The 21039-nt window shown below is 42.0% G+C and overlaps 1 protein-coding gene across 7 annotated transcripts in view; it reads left to right on the forward strand.

Annotated features, from left to right (window-relative positions):
* Positions 1-21039, forward strand: part of RNF130 (ring finger protein 130) — a 115089-nt gene that overhangs the window by 70912 nt on the left and 23138 nt on the right. For 2 of the 7 annotated variants that reach the window (XM_070516909.1, XM_070516907.1), the window contains 3 exons: positions 1373-1577; positions 5043-5136; positions 11999-12183. In XM_070516909.1, coding sequence (XP_070373010.1) covers positions 1373-1577; positions 5043-5136; positions 11999-12014 — 315 coding nt within the window. In that variant the 3' untranslated portion in view covers positions 12015-12183. Of the gene's footprint in view, positions 1-1372; positions 1578-5042; positions 5137-5493; positions 8403-11998; positions 12184-21039 lie in introns of those variants that run through there. The other 5 variants (XM_070516911.1, XM_070516910.1, XM_044777137.2 and 2 more) reach the window with 4 other exon arrangements.

Raw genomic sequence — 21039 nt, forward strand, 5'->3', positions numbered from 1 at the left:
AAATATGCTGTCAGATGACAGTTTAGGTGCAGTCCAGTTGGGCAGTAACCACCCATTTATCCTCCATCTCCAGGGATCACATCAGTGACATCATAGTTTAACACAGGTTTCTCCACCTCAACACCACTGACACTTTGGACGGGATAATTCCTTCTGGTGGGGTTGTCCTCTGCATCGCAGGCTGTCTAGCAGCATCCCTGGCCTCTACTACTAAATGCCAGTAGCATGTCACCCTGGTCACACAATCACTAACGTCTCCATACATTGCCAAATGTCCCCTGGGAGGCAAAGTCACCCCAGTTGGGGAGTTTAACTTAGAACATCTGCCATAATGCCTGGCACGTAGTAGACTCTTTGGAAAATATTAACTTAGCCTCTTTTGTTGCCTCTAGCCTTCTTGGTTGTTGTTTGTTTTTTTGTTTATTTTGTTTGATTGTTTTTAATGAAAATCCTTCTAAAATATAACCTATCATGGTTCCTTAAATATAGTTAGCATAATAAACCTCCTCTAACAGATGTCATTGTAAGCATCAGGTCTTGCACTGTCCTGTATTTTTTCACTGGCCTGTAGAGTGACCTAGAACAGACTCTTGCCCAGGCAGCCATTGTCTGGGTTTGGTGGGCCCTCACTTCTCTGCTGGCTTCTCTCAGCCAGCCTTCCCAGCTCTGCTTCTAATGTGCTGTCTGCTGTCAGCTAAGAGAGCCAAAGGTTGCTAGGGAAACCACATATCCGTAGTGTTACATCAGAATACTGTCATAGCCACTTTCTAGTTGTTAAGCTTTGTTCCCAAGGCAGCTCTAATCCTCTCCCTTCATGAGTAGATGCTTAGGTTTTGAAACAGCTAGTTTTTACAGTTCAAAAGTCTTTTCAACACTGATCTGCTCTTGGTTGTGTGCTCTACTTGTGTTTAAAGGTAGAAGATATTTCAAAACTCACTACCAGATAAATGGGACATTAACAGAGAAGTTAATAGGATGAAAGAGTATTTTATCTTAGCTTCTGTCACTCAACGTTAACGTAAGAGCCAAAGTGATACACTTTGCTGTTTGCCAGCCCTCCACTAATGTTAATAAATCTCTCTGCCTGTGAGCCATGTCCACAGAAGGTTGTCATTTCTGTATAAAGATGAAGTATCCAGTTTTCTCACTTCTGCAATGGAGTTTGGTTTTCCTTTGTGCCATTTTTTGGAGGATATCATCTCTTTCTTTTAAAGAAAAACTTGGGTGAGAATGAAAAGGGTAGGTGGGGAGAGAAATGAGAGGAATTCACATGGAAAAACTTAAAAGTCTTCAACAGGGTGTCAAACATTTAGAATTTTATAGAAAGATTTGTTATTCTTACAAGTACTTTTAATCTGGAACTGTTTTGCAGCCAAATTTGCCATGTACTGATAACGTGGCGTTTGACATGGAAAGGCTCACCAGAACCCAAGCAGTTAACCGAAGATCAGCCCTAGGTGACCTCACCAGCGACAACTCCCTTGGCCTGGAACCACTTCGAACTTCGGGGATCTCGCCTCTTCCTCAGGATGGGGAGCTCACTCCCAGGACAGGGGAGATCAACATTGCAGTAACAAGTAAGTGGGCCCGTGCCCAGGCACAGGCGGATCTCCTGCTCATGTTTGGTGTATGATGACTGCTCCAGAGGAGATGTGAGGCAGTCACCAGGACACGACTTAGTCTGTAACTGAGAAAGCAATGGATACCTTTGTTAACACAGATATTTGAAATGATGAAACTTTCTTTACAATAAGGAGCTTGTGTATTTGTGTGTAACTATAACAGGAATAGCTGCCGTTTGGCGGTGGTCGTTCAGAGGTTTATCCTAGTAGCTGTTTATATACCTGTTTTGAAATGGTTGCACTGCACACAGGCGTGTTGAGATGTGACTCAGGGCCTCGGCAGTGTCTCGACTGTGTTGTATAACTGAGCACGGTGCTCTCTAGTTCCCAGGCTGCAGCCCACCTAGAAAAAATGAATCCAGCATTTGAACCCAGAAATTCACCATTTTAGGAACAGTTGAGATGCCCTGTTGCTGCTCACCTTATTTTGCACTTTTTATGTAATTTGGTATCTTGGCATTTACCTCTTTGGTATCATTGTGCACTAGGTGGGAGAAAAGCCAAAGAGTAATCTGCGTTAAAAAAGGCTCTGGGGGCTGGCCCTGGTGGCCTAGTGGTTAAGTTCGGCACACTCCGCTTCAGCAGCCCAGGTTTGGTTCCTGGGTACAGACCTTCACTGCTCTGTTAGCGGTCATGCTGTGCTGGCGGCCCACATACTAAAAAATAGAGGAAGATCAGCATGGATGTTAGGTGAGGAAGAATCTTCCTCAGCCAAAAAAAAAAATGCTCTGGGCTAGTTATGAATGTCGCGGTTGTTGAACTGTTGATGAGAAGAGAAGCAGCGCTCCGAGTGTCTGATTGCCATGCCGAAGAGCCGCATGAGTGGGCTGGCAGGCGTGTGTGTGGGCCCTGTTGACGTTCACCCCGTAACAAGCCAGCTGTTTTCTTCAATTCCATTCTTTATGTGTTATTTTTTCATCTAACAACCTTCACCCCGTCTTCCTGTCACCACTCTGGTGCTGCCTTTTCCAGTACACGCTGTTGCTTGCCTGTAGCTTTGAACGCAGGGCCTCATGGGACTCTGCCTAATTCTGGGAGTCAGTGAAAGGGGGACGCTGTCACAGAAGGTATTTCCCTTCACACAGCAAGACTCATGTGGTCTGTTCAGTTGAAGTGTCCATGTGTTCACCCAACCAAAAATTATTACTAGAGAATGATTTCCCAGGTTTTAGTCTGCCATTTGTCCAAATTCAAGGAGGCTTCATTCAGTTATAAAATAAAAGGCTATTCTTTGATATAGTTTGACTCTTTTCTTAATTTCCCAGTGATTTGTTTTAACAAGAGTTCATGTTTTCCTGCTTTGACATTTAGGTTTTATGGTCTAGATTTTTACAGTTGGTCTAGTAGTAATAAAGGAGACCAAGGTTGTTTGTGTATTACTGAGTGTCCTTCATTGATCGACATTCATTGAGCACCTACGACCCCATTATATTTTATATAGAAATGTTCTTTCAAAATCTTACGTTTTGATGATAAAAAATACTACTTCGTATATCAAATTGCTCACCTTTAGCAGAATTTACATGTTAATAAATGAAATTCATGTGGTTAAATTAGACCAAAGCTCCCTCTACTTTTCCCTCAAAGCTCTGTAGTGCCATGGCAACTGCAGTGCCTTCAGCCAGCATCCAGTGAGTGCCAGGCACTGTGCTAATACACACAGGGGAGACAGAGGCCGCCAGACTCCAGCTGCAGTGCCTTCAGCAGCATCCAGTGAGTGCCAGGCACTGTGCTAATGCACACGGGGGAGACAGAGGCTGCCAGACTCCAGCTGCAGTGGATTGCTGTTAAAATACCCCTGGGCCCATTGGGTGTTTACTTAACGGTGTTTACTTCTCTTTGGTTACTGGTGTTTATAACTGAAATGCCATGAATATATGTATGGTATGTTCAAAATTCAGAAACAGGGACATAATTGAAGTTCTAAAAGTCTGCTTATCATATATAAAAGTCTCAAAGAAAAAAAAAAAGAAAGAATGCTGTATTAAGCTTCTTGATATTGATGACCAGTCATCTCTTAATTTTTTTAAATACCAATATACATTTTTCCTAACCTAAATTCCTTGTGGGTAAAAGTGATGGGTTTTGTATGGGTTCTTGAATCTTCATTTTGACTTAAATAAAAACGTTATAAACTCACACTACTGATGAGGAATTTATGATCTAAGAAGGAGTGTCTGCACTGTTAGCCAAAAAGAGAGAGTTTGCTGAGCATTTTAATGATAGAAACCAAGGTGGGCGGAGAAACGCTCATAGAACAACTCGGAATCCTGAAGAACAGTTCTTAAGCTTTTGAAGATCTCTACCTTTACAATCCAATGAAAGAATAATGACCTTTTTCTAGAAAAATTCCTTGGCACACACAGTTTTGCATAGTTGTAAGATTAATGGAAACCAGATTGAGAAACACCCATGTTATACACAGGTTTTGCACATAAATATTTGGCATTCCAAGTGTACATTTTTTCTCTCTGCCTTATTACAGATATATAGGGAATTTTAATGTGTGACATGTTGTTAAACCAGCCCTACTTAGTGTATACTCTAGGAAATATTTTGTATTTAAGACTTTTTAGGAAATCAGATTGATTCTCAGGGTATTTTTGAGGTTCTCAGTAAACATTTTTAGAATGTTACCTTGAGAATACAGACTTTGAAAAGTTATGGGAGAATGTTAATGGACCTCCTGGACCTAGAGAGAGACTAGATAAAAGCCCTTAGCATTCTGTGTACCAGAGCTTGTGACCCACCTACCCTTCCTGCTGGTGCTTGACAAAGCCAGAACAGCCAGTGCTGCTTCCCAGCGGTGGGGTTGTGGAGGGTGGTCCTTTCCAGAAGACACCAATAAGATGTCTTTTTAAAGTACAAACTATAAGTAAGCCCAAGCATGAGAGAAGAGAACGTGTACGTCAACGCCATGGAAGGCTAGCCCGTGGACGGGGTGGAATACCCACAAGACCTTTGGGAACCACTACTCCATATTTCTAAGCCTTTCTCTAAGAATGAGCGACACAACCATGCGGAAGTGACAAAATGAAGAAGGCAAGGGTATAAGCCTGGGTAGTCTACTTTACTGTCACGTAAATTAATAATTAAAAAACCTACGTCCATGTGCAATTTTATCTACATATTTTACTACACACTTTTTAGTGGCCACACTCCTCACAAACCTTAGGACCTTAACTGGAAGAAACGTTTGGGCCGTGCTTTCCTTTCTCCCTTGCAGCTTTCACCACTACTTCCACTAACCTTCTCCAGTTAGTAGCTCTGTGGCAAACCTCCTCCTGCTTCACTTCCTTGGGCCAGTCTTGGCCTACACCTCTGCTGACGTCTGCTTCGTGGCATTTGAGGGAAATGTTGACATCGATTTGACTTAAGCCTTCTCCCCAGAGTGATTTCCTCCCTTTCCTTTGTCAACAGAAGAGTGGTTTATTATTGCCAGTTTTGGCCTCCTCAGTGCTCTCACGCTCTGCTACATGATCATCAGAGCCACAGCTAGCTTGAATGCTAATGAGTAAGTAACAAATTGTTTTTTGGATTGCATGTGCCAGATGATCCCAAGAAAATTATGTAGAGTAATTTTTGTAAAGATGGTGAGAATTGGCTTCCACCAGTTTCATGCTGATCCTGATGGGATCATAGCTAGCAAAATAATTTATTTCACCAACATGTATTTTTAACCAGTAACACAGATTGGGAGTTCACCTTGTTCAGCAACAATAGGTCAGTTGAGAAAAGATCTAGGGGCTTTCATTAGCCAAAAGCCTAGGGGGAATCATCAATGTCATACAAATGCCAAGGGAAGCAGTACAGTCGTAGGATGTGAAGAATGTCCGTGTCCTGATCATTGACAGGAGTCCCTCTTCACTAGGTGCTCATCACACTTTACCTGGAGTCTTACACACTTAGCTTGTGGTGGAACCTGGCACCCGGGCCTGTGGTCACAGAACAGTGACTTGGATGTTTAGCCTGCAAGAAAGAAGCAATCAGGAAGACCTGCTGTTTCCAAATATGAGGAAGACCGTTGAGGGGGAGAGAAAATAAGTGTAAACTGTATTTCCGTGGGGCAAAGTGAGGTGAAAGGGGAGGACTCAGAGGAACAACATCCGTCAGTGAGGCTGCTCCCCAGGGAGGGGTCTGTTGTGGGAGTGAGAGTGGGAGTGCCCAGGACTAGTAAGACAGGCAGAAGCCAGATGTCACCTGGCAGGGCTGCTGTAGGTAGGTGGTTTTTCAGAGGATGGAAAATTGGGCCAGATGACTAGTAAGGTTCATTTTAATCCCGTGATTTCCCAAGAGTAGCTTTCCACAGGGTAAGGTATAGAAAAGGCTTTTTAAAGGTTTTATTTGTTGTATTTTAAATTTTGGGCATTTACCGTAGGATATTATTCACTCATTTCTTTTACCAGTATTCATGAAAACTAATTTGAGGTGAAAGCAATCCTGGGACACTACCCAATTTTGAACCTAAATTGTTACAGGTAGAGAATTCATGTGCTCTCCATATTCACTTATGTCCTGGCGTTTTAATTGATTAATGATAACCAATCAAACTCATGTGATTGGTATCATTGAATGCCCATCGTCCAGCTGTGGAGATAGTGGGCAAGTAACCGCCACTTGCAATGACATGGTTTTATTCCCTCTCACCTGATCTCTTGGCTAGATATTTATTTATAAAGTGCCCTTTGGCATCCCTGACCTGTCACCTATTGGGAAGATGTCGTGGTCACTTGGTGTTCTTCAGCCTTCAGATAGGTAGTGTCGGCCTCCCCCACCAGGTCAACAGCTAGCTGCTTCCGTTGGGCCCAGCTGACACATTTTCACTTCAGCCCAGCACAGCATTAACTGCTCAGATTCTAGAGACAGACATACCAGATGTGACTCCCCACTCCTCCAGTTTTTGCTTGTGAGACTGGGCAGTTTTACTGAGCCGATGCTCATTTTAGTCACCCCCAACATGGATAATGATAGGAGTGCATCTTAGGGGTGTTATGAGAATTAGCACATAAAGTGCTTAGCACGGTGCCTGGTACATAGTAAGTGCTCAATAAATGTCAGCCCAGCAAATCCACTGAGATTCCTTCAAAGTCCTGTGAATAAGATGGCCGTGTGCCTTCATCATTTGGCAAATGAATGTAATTTTCTTCCATGAAATAGAAAACAGAATCATAGGAGCTCTGTGAGTGCCTACGATTCAAACCTCAGTTCAGAGGGAAATATTTATTTCACCTGTGATCACCTCTTTTGCTTACTCCCATCCTGACCCATTAGACTAGATGACAATGTAAGCCCGCTTCTTAAAATCTTCACAAATGAGCTAAAGCCAATCACAGCGAGTAGTGGCGCTCAGGGCACTTTCAGAGACTCATTAAGTAATTTAGTGGTCACCTTGCTGCCTGCCGCTCACAGTCTGCCAGATGCTCAGTTCGTGCAGCAGATATTTTAGAGAATGCTCAGTAGACATGTTACATGTCAGTAATCAAAGTAATATTTCAGTTCCATAAATGCCTGCGTCACTTAGATCTAAGTCAGAGATCTTAGATCCGTGTCTTAGTCCAACCCTTCTCCCACTGGCTTTCGTGGAGGGTTGATACTGCAGTTGTTCATTTGATATTATTTCTGTGCCTTCAGTCAAAACCGCTCTTCAGAGCCGACAATTTTCATGATCCCATTTAGAAAGAGAGAAAGTGTGTGTGTGTGTGTGTATGTACACATTTATGTATAAATAAAAGGGTGGTCACCAAAATATTAATGGTGCTTATTTTTAATTTAGTAGAATTTCGACTGATGTTTTTCCCTCCTTATTGTGCTTTTATGTGTTGATTTTTTTTTAATAACATGAATTACTTAACTTTTTTAAAGGCTCTTTTAATTGTAGGGAATAAAAGATAATAATCAACTCTTACTCAATGTCTCTTTCCCAGAAACATTGATGAAAACTTCTCATGTGATTTTAATTCCAGAGAAAAGCTTATTTTAGCAAAAAATTTAATTATTATTAATGAATTCTTTGAAATTTATCTTATTTCCCTTTTTTCCTTTACCAAAAACTTAGAGCCAAAAGGAGATCGCCTTTTGAATTTAATTGCTCTGTTTTAATTTTCTGGGTAACCTCATCCGTTTGTAAGATAGTCCTCTACATAAATAGATTCCATGTTTTCACGTTAGTTATTTGTTTAGAAATTAATAGTAAACTTCACGTCTACGCCCATTGCTACTATTATAGTTTACTTTTCTAACAGTTACACTGAACTTGTGTACTGTGATTTCAGCAAGACCTTGAACCAGTGTAGTCGCTGGTGAAACCCTGTGGACAAGATGAAGCAGTACAGGCCAGAATTAAGAGCAGGCATGTGGAACCCCGGGGGCCAGCCTCCCCCTCAGGGTGTGGCTCGCTGCCCCGCTAAGGGTGAAAGCGCCCCCTCCGCCCTCACCATGCTCTGCACCTTTATCCAGGGCTTGATGCTATTGGCTTCACTCAGAAGTCCATGGATCTGGAGTCACTTCCCTTGTGTTGTGATGAAATACTGTTTAGGTATTCAACCATGACTAATTGTGCTTTAAATTTTTTTAACACTGAGAACAAATCTAATGAATTTTGAGACTTTGCAAATATAAACAGGGTAGTAGTCAAAGAAGCAAATAAACGCAAGGTAAATATATTCATATATATTAGCTTCTCATACCTCTGTTAGTACCTAAAGCAAAGTTATTAAACTTCAATTCCCAGAGGAGGTTTCCTGCTCTACTTCATTATTCAAATAAACTTTGTTAAATCCCAACATTTACCAGCTTATATTTGCATCAGTCTGTTTCTATCTTAACATAAGAAAAGTAAATATTTTCACTGTTGTTTTTCTTTGAGGAACAAGTTATAAGATGCGTGGGTGATGTAGGAGAGAGGTTGGGTTGATGGGAGGTTCAGCTGGGTGTCCTCTACAACCCTTTCTCAGTTCCTAAATTCTGAGTCATAGAAATCATGTCCTAAGATTTGCAGACAAGAGTAGCCCAGATGTTCAAGATTCAGAATAGTCCCAGCAGGAGGAAATGAATCTGATGTGGTTAACGTGACAAAATAACTGGAACAAATATGAAATCCTAGAGCATAACCCAAGACTAAGAAGCCCTGGAGCTGCAGCCGGTCAAAGGCTTCGGTTGTCCCCCCAGTGCTCCCCATGAGCTGTCCTCTAAAGCGTAGTGGGAGAAATTTATAGACTAGGTCAAAGGAATCCATGTGTCTATTTTACTCTCTACTCACTGTTTCTGAATTGTTCTGCTGAGACTCTTGAAGAGCAACATTGACATATCTCAGTATGAAAGGGTCTGAAAACTTAATCATTTGATATCTTGGGGATGCTTAGCCTTAGGAAAGAGAAGACTGAGTGCTGTGAGAGGTGTCTCCAGGTATTTGAAGGACTCCCAAAGATGAGGATGGCTACTGTTTATTGAGTGTCTACCAAGAACAAGTACTGGGCTGTGTTTACTACCCACATTGCCCCCGTTTAATACTCGTAGTAGTGCCATGGTGACTAACCAGTGCACACAGAAGGTGATACTTACTGTGTAGTTCTGGAGACATCTGCAAGGACATAGATTTCCACTTGAGGTCAGAAAGAACTTTCTGCCAGCCAGAGTTGTCCACCCTTGACACAGGATGTCTTGAAAGCTAGTGAGCTTGCCAGGACCTGCTTATTGAGACAGAAGCTACAAGGCCGGAGCTGTTCAGAGGGAGACCCTGCGTCAGGTGGAAGTCTAAGACGCCTTCCAGTTCTGAGTCCCTCTTAAGTTGTCTGTCCTAAATGGTCCCTTCCTAGGCGAGATCAGAGCCTGAGGAGAGGGATTGGGTTCTCTGCTGGCTGCCTCTTTGAAAACCTTAAGTATCAAAAGCGATGTTTTTAAAGCTTTTTTTTTTTTTTTACCATCTCCCATTGTAAGAAATACATTTTAGGGGCCAGACCCGTGGCCGAGTGGTTAAGTTCATGCGCTCTGCTTAGGCGGCCCAGGGTTTCACCACTTTAGATCCTGGGCATGGACATGGCACCGCTCATCAGGCCATGCTGAGGCAGTGTCCCACATGCCACAACCAGAAGGACCTACAGCTGAAATATACAACTATGTGCTGAGGGGATTTGGGGAGAAAAAGCAGGAAAAAAAAAAGAAGATTGGCAACAGTTGTTAGGTCAGGTGCCAATCTTTAAAAAAGAAAGAAAAGGAAAATACATTTTACATTGTGACCCAGTGCTCCCACATGTATAACTGAAACAGAAGTTTCCCATTTTCCTTACTTCGTGCAATATTCTCTGATCTATTCTTCTCTATACTTGGCTGTTGTTGTTAATGCTAGTCAAGAAATCCTACATTGATTTTACAATCCATTAATAGGTTGCAACCCAAGGTTTGAGAAACACTGATCTAAAGAATTTTGAATTTTTAGTTGTCTAATATCTTTTGCTCACACTAACACCCATTTCGGATTGTTTGTTATTTTCCTGAGACAGCCTTTCTGGTAGCTGTGCCAGCAAAGATGTGAACTTGCTCCCAGTTTGATAATAAATCCTATTCTTCCTCTTAGTATTTACTTCTCCTTTTATCCACTCTGAGCTGACAGACATACACAAGGAGTGACCTGAGGCTGAGAGGGGCCTACTGGCCCCTGAGAAATGCCGTGGGAAGAAGGGCGTGGGATCCACGCCCAATATTTCCGGTTCCAGCTCTTCCCTTGACACCGCCTGTCTTTGACTACTCTGCAGAGCCTTGAAGGGCTCCGAATAACATGGCTGAGGACAGGAAATTGGGGTTTCTAAAGATGTGATGAGAGAAAGAGGGTTAGAGGTTGCAAGGACCTTTGATTGGACTTCTGTGCTGTCCGTGAGTGGTCATTTTTTTATTTTTTAGAAGTATTTCTAATATTTTGGCTTCATTAGTTGTTGATAATTTCATAGAAAGGCAGCAAAATAACTTTAAATATCTTAATTTGCCCATTAATATATTGTAAATATATATATTAGATAAAGAAATTATATCTAATATCCAGTTTTCTGAGTAAAACAAAGTGTTATCTTAAATATGAACTACAATAAAGTATAGAGCTTTATGTGAATCCCATCACTTAGGCATCATCTTGCCAGCGCTCCCCGGGCGCCAGACCCTGCCCTGAAGGAGCGCTGGGGAGAAAGGGGCTACACCGCTCAGTGCTCTGCACTTAACGGCGCTGGTGGAGGTGGGGAGAGCAAGGAGGGCAGTGTCTGGGGACCGATCACATTATGAAGCAGCACAGCCCCTCAGTGTCACAGACACAGGGGAACTGCCACTTTTGCCCTGGGGGAGTTGAAAAAGGCTTCCTGGAGGGAGTGACTTAGAAACCAGGCCATGCATAACTAGGGCACAGAGTGAGGAAAAAGCAGAGCAGGTTCAAGGAGTTGTGTGGTTTGATGTGTCTTCTGTAGGTGGTGGTGGCGAGAGGCTACTGCAGAGTTTGGACTTATAAACAGTGGATAATGTCTGAGGTTTTTCAGGAAGATAGCTTAAGGGAAAATAGAGTTGCAGGAGGAAGTCAAGGTGATGGGGAGGAGATGAAATCAAATGATGCTGGAGAGGTGTATGATCACCACAGAGGGTTTGAAATCTGGATCTGGAACTCAGCAGAGAGAGAAGAGAGCAGAACTGAAGACATGATTTAGAAACCAGGAAATTGAACCAGACTGTACAAGGGCTCAGGAAGCCTGGGCGTCCCAGGGGCCAGCTGCAGGGAGCCAGTGTTAGCCTGAGGACAGCGCAGGAAGCCTCAGGAGACTTCAGGTACCTTTAGGCACGTGATGTAGGCACGTGCGCACACACGCGAACACAGACACACACACACACAGAGTCTGGGGGCTCCTGTAATAGGCCATGTAACCCTGAAAGTCTGTACTCTTCAAATCTTATTTCGGAATAATTAATGACATTCTTGTATGAGGTATGAATAAGGAGCATATTTTAAAGACAACAGCTGCAGATTTCAGGACATTCAGCAAATGTGCTCAAATCAGGGAAAGTTGTAAATTGTAGGATAATTGTCCTTGCTTTTTTAAACAAGATACTGTCAGCCTGTACTTTTTTTCCCTGTGTTCCTTTTGGAAGTCCGAACACACATCTAAGGTGACTGAGCCATTTGACCCGAACACACATCTAAGGTGACTGAGCCATTTGACCCCGAATCTGAAGCACTGAGATCAGGAAAGTGCTAATGACTTACTGCCTTTAACCAGGTGGGGTGGGAAATAGTTGGGGACAGCCCCAGGCCACCCTTCAGTTAGGATCACTTTCTCTGTTATTTTGTAACATTGACAACTACCCTTTAACTAATTCTTGACCTCTTTTTTCCTTTTATTCCATAGGGTAGAATGGTTTTGAAGAAGGAAAAAACTGCTTTCTGACTGATTGCCTTGAAGGAAAAAAGAACCTATTTTTGTGCATCATTTACCAATCATGCCACACAAGCATTTATTTTTAGTACATTTTATTTTTTCATAAAATTGCTAATGCCAAAGCTTTGTATTAAAATAAATAAATAATAAAATAACCCCCTGTGCTGTTGAATGTTATTTGCCCACGTGCGTTTGGAAGGCGGAATGGGAGGCACATGCCTGAGTTCCATTTCTCCATGTTTCAGAGACAGAACACGCTTATGACTCCCCATTGGGAGGCACAGTGATGCTGTGTCTGCGGTGTTTTCACTCCTACTGTGTTTCGGCTCCTACTGTGCCCAGATAGGACCAAGGGTGGGGACATCTTGTGTGGTGGTGCCCCCTGGGCCCTAAGTCGAGTTACTCCATTGTTATTTTCTTCCAGGTCGCCATTCACTCTGATGATCTCTTGTTTCTTTGTTTGTGGTTGAGCTGCCTCCAGCACAACATCAGCTCCAGAGCAGCAGGGACATTTAACTGCACTGGCCACTGTCCCCCTGTGCCTGGTAGAGCACTGTGCACATAGTTAGTGCTCACTAAGTGTTTGTGGGAAGAAGGGATGAGGATGAGAAAATGTTTCCAAAGTACACACTGAGTAGGAGTAAATCCTATCTGTTTCAGATGTTTCACCTCGTTTATACAGTATTCTAAAAACAGCAAAATCTAAAAAGTTGGATAAGAGCAATTTTACATGTGTAAATGAAATATTTTGCTTTACTGATGAGGAAAATGTTGAAATACTTGATATCATTTTGAATCATATGCTTGAAGAGTTAATAGTATGTGTAAGTTTTGAGCAGTGAATTCTCAGCCTCAGCATCAGCATACCTGAGGGATGAGAATGCGCTCCAATTCGTTAATGGTTCCCTCCAGCAGTCATACTCAAATCTGTAGAAGGTGGAAGTTTTTTCTTTTCTTTTAATTGAGGTATAATTCACATACCATAAAACTTACCCGTTTAAAGGGTAAGCTATTTTAGTAATTTTCAGTATATTCACAAGGTTGTGCAACCATCACAACTATCTAATTCCAGAACATTTTCATCATCCCAAAAAAGAAGCCCCGTATCCATTAACAGTAACCTCTGACCCTTCCCATCCCCCTGCAGCCCGGAAACTGCTAGTCTGTTTTCTGTCTCTGGATCTGCCTATTCTGGACATTTCATATAAATGGAATCATACAATATGTGGCCTTTTGTGACTGGCTTCTTTTGCGTAGTATGTTTCAGGGTTCATCCATGGCATGGCGTGGCATGTGTCAGTACTTCATTCTTTTTTGTGGCTCAGCGATATTCTGTTGTATGGATATACCATATTTTGTTCATCCATTCGTCCATTGATGGATGTTTGGGTTGTCTCCACCTTTCGGCTGTTATGAATAATGCTGCTATGAACATTTGTGTACAAGTTTTGTGTGGACATGTTTTTTCAGTTCTCTTGGATTTATCCCTAGGAGTGGAATTGCTGGGTCATATGACAACTCTAAGTTTAACTTGTTGAAAAACTGCCAAACTGTTCTCCAAAGCAGCTGCACAATTTCACATTCCTACCAGCAATGTGCAAAGGTTCCAATTTCTCTATGTCCTCACCAGCGTTTATTTTTTTCCCTTTTTAAAAAATTATTGCCATTTCTAGTGGGTGTGAAGTGGCACCTCGTTGTTTTTTATTTGCGTTTCCCTAATGACTAATGATGTTGAGGAGCTTTTCATGTGCTTATTGGCCACTTGTGTATCTTCTTTAGAGAAATGTCTGTTCAAGTCCTTTGCCCATTTTTCAGTTGAATTGTTTGTCTTTGTTGTTGAGTTGTAGGAGTTCTTTATATATTCCAGATACTAGGCCCTTATCACATACATAATTTGGAAATATTTTCTCCCATTCTAAAAGTTGTCTGTTCACTTTCTTGATAGTGTCTTTCAAAACACAAGTTTTTAAATTTTGATGGAGTCCAATTTGTTTATTTTTTTCTTTGGTTTGTGTTTTCCGCGTTGTATCTAAGAAACCATTACCTAACTCAAAGTCATAAAAATTTGCAAGAGTTTTATAGTTTTAATTCTTACATTTAGGTTTTTGATCCATTTGAGTTAATATTTGTAAATGGTATGAGGTAGGGGGTCCAACTTCATTCTTTTGCATGTGGGTATCCATTTGTCCCAATACCTTTTGTTGAAGAGATTATTTTTTACCTTTTGAGTGGTCTTGGTACCCTTGTCAAAAATCAGTTAAGCACAATATATGAGTTTATTTCTAGACTCTGACTTCTATTTCATCCATCTGTTTGTCTGTCTTTGTGCCAGTAATACACAGTATTTGTTATTGTTGCTTTGTAAGTTTTGAAATTGGGAAATGTGAGTCCTCCAACTTTGTTATTTTTCAAGCTGGTTTTAGCTATTCAGGGACCCTTGCATTTCCATATGAATTTTAGGGTCTGTTTCTCAACCTCTATTAAAAAAAAAAAGTCAGCTGGTATTTTGATAGGGATTGTGTTGAATCTGCAGATCGTTTTAGGTTAGTAGTGTCGTCTTGACAAAATTGTCTTCCAATCCATGTCTTTCCATTTATTTATTTAATTTCTATAGAAGTACTTATTTTTGTACATTGATCTTTTCCTTGCAACCTTGCTGAACTCATTTACTAGCTCTAGTAGTTTTTTAGTGATACCTTAGAATTTTCTGTATATGAGATCGTGTCATCTGCAAATAGAGATAGTTTTGCTTCTTTCTTTCCAGTCTTGATGCCTTGTATTTCGTTTTCTTGTTACTCGCCCTTGGCTAGAGCCTGCATTAACGGGATGTTGAATAGAAGTGGCACAGCAGATGTGCATGTCTGCTCCCAATGTTCGGGGGAAAGCTTTTCAGTTTGTCACCATTGAGTTTGATGTTAGCTGTGGGGTTTTCATAGATGCCCTTCATCAGTTTGAAAAGTACCCTTCTATTCCTAGCTTGTTGAGTGTTTTTATCATGAAAGAGCTCTTTGTTTTTCTGCCCGAAGCCCCAGTTCATGGTTGTATATCCTAGTTGTGAGTCCTTGTCGTTCTGTGTGAGCCACCGCCACAGCATGGCAACTGGATGGGTGGTGTGGTTCTGTGACTGAGAAACGAACCTGAGCTGCCAAAGCGGTGAGAGCACCAAACCTTAACTACCAGACCATCGGGGCTGGCTTTTTTTCTCTTAAAGTGGAAGATTAGGTTATTGATTTTTACAGCTATAAATTTCCTTCTAAGCACACTTTTACCCATGTATAAGTTATGGTATGTTGTGGTTTTTATATCATTCATCTTAAAGTATTATTTTCTAGTTTCCCCTATGCTTTCTCTTTTGACCTGTTGGTTATTTAGGAGTATGTTGTTTAAATCCCACATATTTGTGAATTTCCCAAAGTTCCTTGTTACAGATTTCTAATTTCCTTTCATTGTGGTTGGAGAACATACTTTATATGATTTCAGTCATTTTAAATACACTGAGGCTTGTTTTATGACCTAACACATAGTCTGTCCTGGATAGTGCTCCCTGTGCTCCTGAGAAGTATGTGTGTTTTGCTGTTGTTGAGTGCAGTGCTCTGTAGATGTCTCTTAGGTCTGAATGGGAAATAGTGTTGTTCAGATCTTCTCTTTTCTTGTTTGTCTTCTATCTAGTTGTTCTATTCATTATTGAAAGTAGGGTATTGAAGGCTCCAATGTATTGTTGAATTGTCTTTTTCTCCCTTCGATTGTGTCAGTTTTTGCTTCATGTATTTTGGGGTTCTGTTGTTAGATGCCTATGGGTTAAGGGATGTTTAAAGACTGCAGAAGTTATTCATTACGTCTTTACCCCTTGCGATGCGTTGGTTCAGTGGCCCTCCTGGTATTTCCAGCCAACTCTGAATGCTCGAGAGTTCAGCTGAGTGCATTTGATGTTATGCTTTAGAGTAGGCTCTGTTGCCTTGACACCTTCCTCAATACCTACAAAGTTTCTTTCTTCTAGCAGTATTTTCATAAATTAATAGTGCAGTTCCCCCCTACCTGGCTTTGTTCTAGTGATATCAGAGTAGTAGTTTCCTTTCCTCTCCTTCCTGTTTCTGGGTAGTTGTTATTTTTCTTCGTCAGCAGTCAAGGGATGTAGGACTGTTAGTGACATTACCATTTCTATTAACTTAATATACTTTCACCTTTTCAAATTATTTCAAGTCCCAGCAGAGAGTAAGACTTTTTTCCTTAAATAGTACGTGCTGTTCAAGGCCAAATACAGAATTTTTACAAGAGCTAAGAAATTAAATGAGTAAATTAATAGGATGGGGCTTCCCATCATCACCCTTAAAGATTTGTCATCATCCACTGAAATTTGAACCTGCTGTTTTGTGGCTTTGAGATTTAACCGACATCATCAAGTTTGATGTTTCAGTTGCTCATGGTCTCAGTAACTATGAAAGTGGTGTGTCGTGTGTGCGCACACATGTACACATGTGCTTTTGGGGTTTTTTTTAAGATTTTATTTTTCCTTTTTCTCCCAAAGTCCCCCGGTACATAGTTGTGTATTTTTAGTTGTGGGTGCTTCTAGTTGTGGCATGTGGGACGCCACCTCAGCATGGCTTGATGAGCGGTGCCATGTCCACACCCAGGATCCTAACTGGCAAAGCCCTCGGCTGCCGAAGCAGAGCACACGAACTTAACCACTCGGCCACAGGGCCGGCCCCCACATGTGCTTCTTAATGGGTGGGCTTTGTTCCTTAGAGCAAGAGTTGGAATTAGCATCAGAATGCAGTTGCTTGTTTCTTCATGGGCATGATGCTACCAACCAAGAAGTCAGCTTTATGAATAAGAAGCAATGTATGAGGTTGAATAATTTCTTGTTTACTATTTTTTAAATTAGAGAGTGATCAGAAGTTAATCAGGAACAGATGTGGTATTTCAGAGTTTTAAACCTTTCTTAGACATCTGTAATGCCTAAGGCATAGGTTATTCTGTTTTTTCGGGGTTTTTTTACACACACACAAAATGTTTTTCAAGAGTATTTTATTTCAAGGAAGCCTCAGTGTTTTAAGAATTTAATCCAAAGAGCCTCCAACAGGAATGCAGCTCACTTGATCCTACCTGGTGCCTTTAGGCAGCCTTGGGCCTCAAGGAATTAAATCTTGTTTCTCTTTGGCCAGCTGAGTTATAACTGTAGACTTTTTAAATAGTTGAGAAAAGATCCTGAAGGTTCCTTGACTTTATATCTACCACATTATTTGGTTACGCTAAATTCCTTATCAAGGCAGTGTAGGAAAAGAACTTAATGACAACAAATAGAACAAAGAATTCAGTTGAAAGAGACTGCCATTCTAGATCTCTGCTGTGGAGCTGGGCTGGGGAAAGCTGTTAACAATAGCCAGCAGTTCACATAGGGTGTGCCAGACACCATGCTACGTGGTTTACACGCATCATTATTTTAATCTCGGCAGCATCCCAATGAGAGAAGGTATAGTTATTTTTCTCTTTTACAAGTAAAGAAACTGAGGTTTAGAGAATGTCAAGTAACTTGTCCAAGATGATGCACCTGTTAAGTGCCAAAGTCAGAAATGAGACCCAGGCAGCCAGGGGTCCGTGTTCCTAACCCCTGGCCTTGTCCAGCCCTGAGACAGCTGGGACAGCATTTGCTAAGTTGTACACAGTTGTCCCCCTTAACAAATTCAGAGTCTCAGGGCAAAAACAGGAAAATGCACAGAGGGAACTATTTGAGCGCTGAGCTTTGTATACACGTACACATTTTATGTGTATTTTATGTATATATAAGTGTACATATATGTATAATGTATGTGTGTATAACAGGAAATGAGCAAAGAACTCTTTGAGAGCTGGGCTCTCTATATAAGCACACAATGTTTTTTTAAAGTTAATGAGTAGTCACAGTAGTAATAGTTAACATGTAAGTGCTCACTATGTGACAGGCACGCGTACGCATTTTGCATATATTGACTCATTTAATCCTTGGCACAATCTATTAGTAACCCCATTTTACAGATAAGGAAACAGGTTTAGAGAAGTCCAGTAACTTGCAAGGTTGCTGTGCTGGGAAGTAGCTGCGGCTGGGCCCAGTGCAGTCTGGCTCCAGTCCCGTGTTCTAACCCCCATTCCATGTTGCCTCTTAGAGAAGATCACCAAGTGGAAGGGCAGGTTATGGGGCCTGCTGACCACTGGACCCGCGTGTGCCAAGCATGATGGTAGGAAAGGCCGGGAAGGGGGATGGGCTTCAATTTAGGACGTGAGCGGGTGAGAGAGGCTGGATGGCGATGCTCTGTTACCGAGCCTGGCCTTTCCAGTGGGGAGCCATGAGGAGGCTTATGCGTTTTTGAAGGTGTGAATTAAATGCAGACTGGCTCCTGAAATTAAAATAGTGGGGTCACTAAAGAAAGTAGGTCAACGTGCTGGTTTAGAACATGCAGCTTAGAAGCTGCCTTAACAAATAAGCCAGCAGGTGAAAAGTAGGATTAAATCAGTTGTGTCAGTGATGAGGGGAAGATTCCAGCAACCCATGGGTGAGGAAACCTCCGGAAGAATTTGCTTAGCACAGGAGAGTATCAGTGTGGCAGAGGTGCGTCCATGCGTTTATGCCCACTCACCAGTACAGCTCAAAGAGAGAAGTTCTGAGGTCATGTTGGGGAAGTATTTTGTTTACTGAGGAGTCGAAAAAGCAGGTAGAAATAGCAGGAGCCAGGGCGGCAGTTAAACCCGAGTTCAGCCTGAGGATGAGAAAGGATCATGGTGGACCCAGGTGACAAGAAGGTGCCAGGACAGGTGTGCTGTCCTGGCAGCAATAGCCTGGCCAGTCTCTGATGAGGCTTCGAGAGACTAGAAGAACTTTAGTAAATCTGTAAAAATTATACAGTTCCTTTACTCTTGTTTTCTTTACCTTAAAGCTTTTCATAAAAGTTCTTTTGAGGAAAATGTCAGTTGGTCTTGACTAACCGAGAGAGAAAGGGTTTTCTCACCCCGGGTCAGGAAGCTGAGGCGTCACTGCCCTCTGCCTCCAGGTGATACCTCTTCCTACTCAGGCTGCCCCGCAAACTCAGGGTGCAGAGGCATAAGTGAGACGTCCGGCTAGAGGTGGACCTCACCTGAACCCTCTCTCCAGGGGCTACTTTTCTCATGAACCCCACCACAAATCACCCATGACCAAAAGATCGGCCTAGACATATGGACAGTGAAGAGTCGTTCAGACTTCAACCATGTAAATGATTCATTTCTCTTCAGACCCAGAAAAATGGGTTTCTGACACCTAGCTTATCATATAGGAAGTTACATCTTAGGGGTTTGGGGTAGTTTACAAAGGCAAAAAGCAAAACGTCCAATTACATTTGAAGAATTCTTCAGATCACAGTGAGATGCTGAGGAGAAGTACAGGAGACTGTGACTCGGCAGGAACATCTGAGTCATGTGCTGCTCCCGTCACGCTCACGTCAGGGCGGACACTCCTGGTGTGGAGCGCCAGGCAGAGTCACCCCCACTGTTTAAATGCTTGCTCTCTCTTCCGCGTGCCCCTCTCTCATGGCGTTGACTGTTGAATGGGCATAAATACACATTGCAGCTCAGGCGCTCATGCTCTAAACTGGGCTTCCAGCTGGAGCCCTCTTCACCTGGAGGATGCATGAGCAGCCCAGGACAGATGAAAGAGTTCACAGCAGCAGAACATAGTTTTTAGCTTCCTGTGGAGGTCCAGCGCTGCCAAGCTTTGGGCAAAACAATCTGAATTTCCATTGTCCCTCTGAATCTTCACCACAGCCAGCTAGATTAACTGAAACATGCCAGGCAGCGTCCCTTTAGATTGACATGAGCTACGTATTTGAATGTGCAGTCAGGCGACTGGATGTGAATCCCAGGCCAGCCCCTTCCTAACTTGGTCAGTCACTTAACCTCACGCAGCCTCAGTTTCTCACCAATGGAATGAAAGTTCCAGTAACAGCCACATAGAGCTGTGCATTAGAATGATGATGTTTGTGAAAGTGCCTGGCATATAGTGTTGCCCAGCAATACTTGTTTCTTCCTTCCTTGTATGAAAAGGTGAACTGATCCATAAAAGCCCCTAGTGATATTGGGAAAGCCTTGCTCAGGCCACTTTCGGCCCAGGAAAGGTCCCACACCACTCAGGTTTTACAACTGGTCTTTTCCATATTTGGGTCCATTGGGCACCAATGCAAGAACTCGTACAGCCCTTTGAAAGGACTCTTGGAAAGGCTGGTTCACCTCTAGTGATGATTTCCGTTTTACATAAGGCAAGCTATATGTGAAAATTTTAGTCATTTGTCACTTTCAACAGGTTTAGCTGCCATTGAGCCTAAGGCGTAGTGATAAAACATAGCTTTGCCACTTGTGAGCAAATAAATATATGCACCTGATCTGGAAGTGGGACCTGCAGTTAGGCCAGAAATGGTGCAGAGAAAATAGGTGGAAAGGGGCCTTGGAGAAACGTAGCCCCCATTCACAGAGCCAGACACAGCACTACGGAGCCTGACTCACTTGAACATAAAGAAGGCTTGAGCATTGTCTAATTCTTTAAGAAGACACAAGATACAGATTTGTAGACTATATTGTTACATTAATTATAGGAACACAATGAGGTTAGCATAATGCAAGTAATTCTTAAAATTTGCCAGATCCTTTAGTTATTTAGCTGGTTCTATTATAGCACTGAGTGCTGAAAACTTGTCTGTCTTCAGAACTTGTGTGATATTTTTTAAATTTCTCAAAAAGAAAGAAGCAGTAGCAACATTGTATTTTTTAAATCAAAGTTGTCACCAGGACGTTTGTAAAATCCTTGGAAAGGTTTTGAATTTTAATTAAATTTTGATTGTCCTAGAAAAAGTATTCCTTCTCTTTTACTATTGCCGTTTCTTATGCAGCATAAGACATTCAAATTAGTCAATAGCGTTGCACCTAGGAGTTTAAATTGTTGTTCAGTGTTTCTTCCAGTTGATGAGAACTGTCATCCCAGTTGCTTATTATTAAGAGTAAAACTGAAAGAT

This window comes from Equus asinus, chromosome 9 (genome assembly GCF_041296235.1).
Source record: "Equus asinus isolate D_3611 breed Donkey chromosome 9, EquAss-T2T_v2, whole genome shotgun sequence".
Classification (NCBI taxonomy): Eukaryota; Metazoa; Chordata; class Mammalia; order Perissodactyla; family Equidae; genus Equus; species Equus asinus.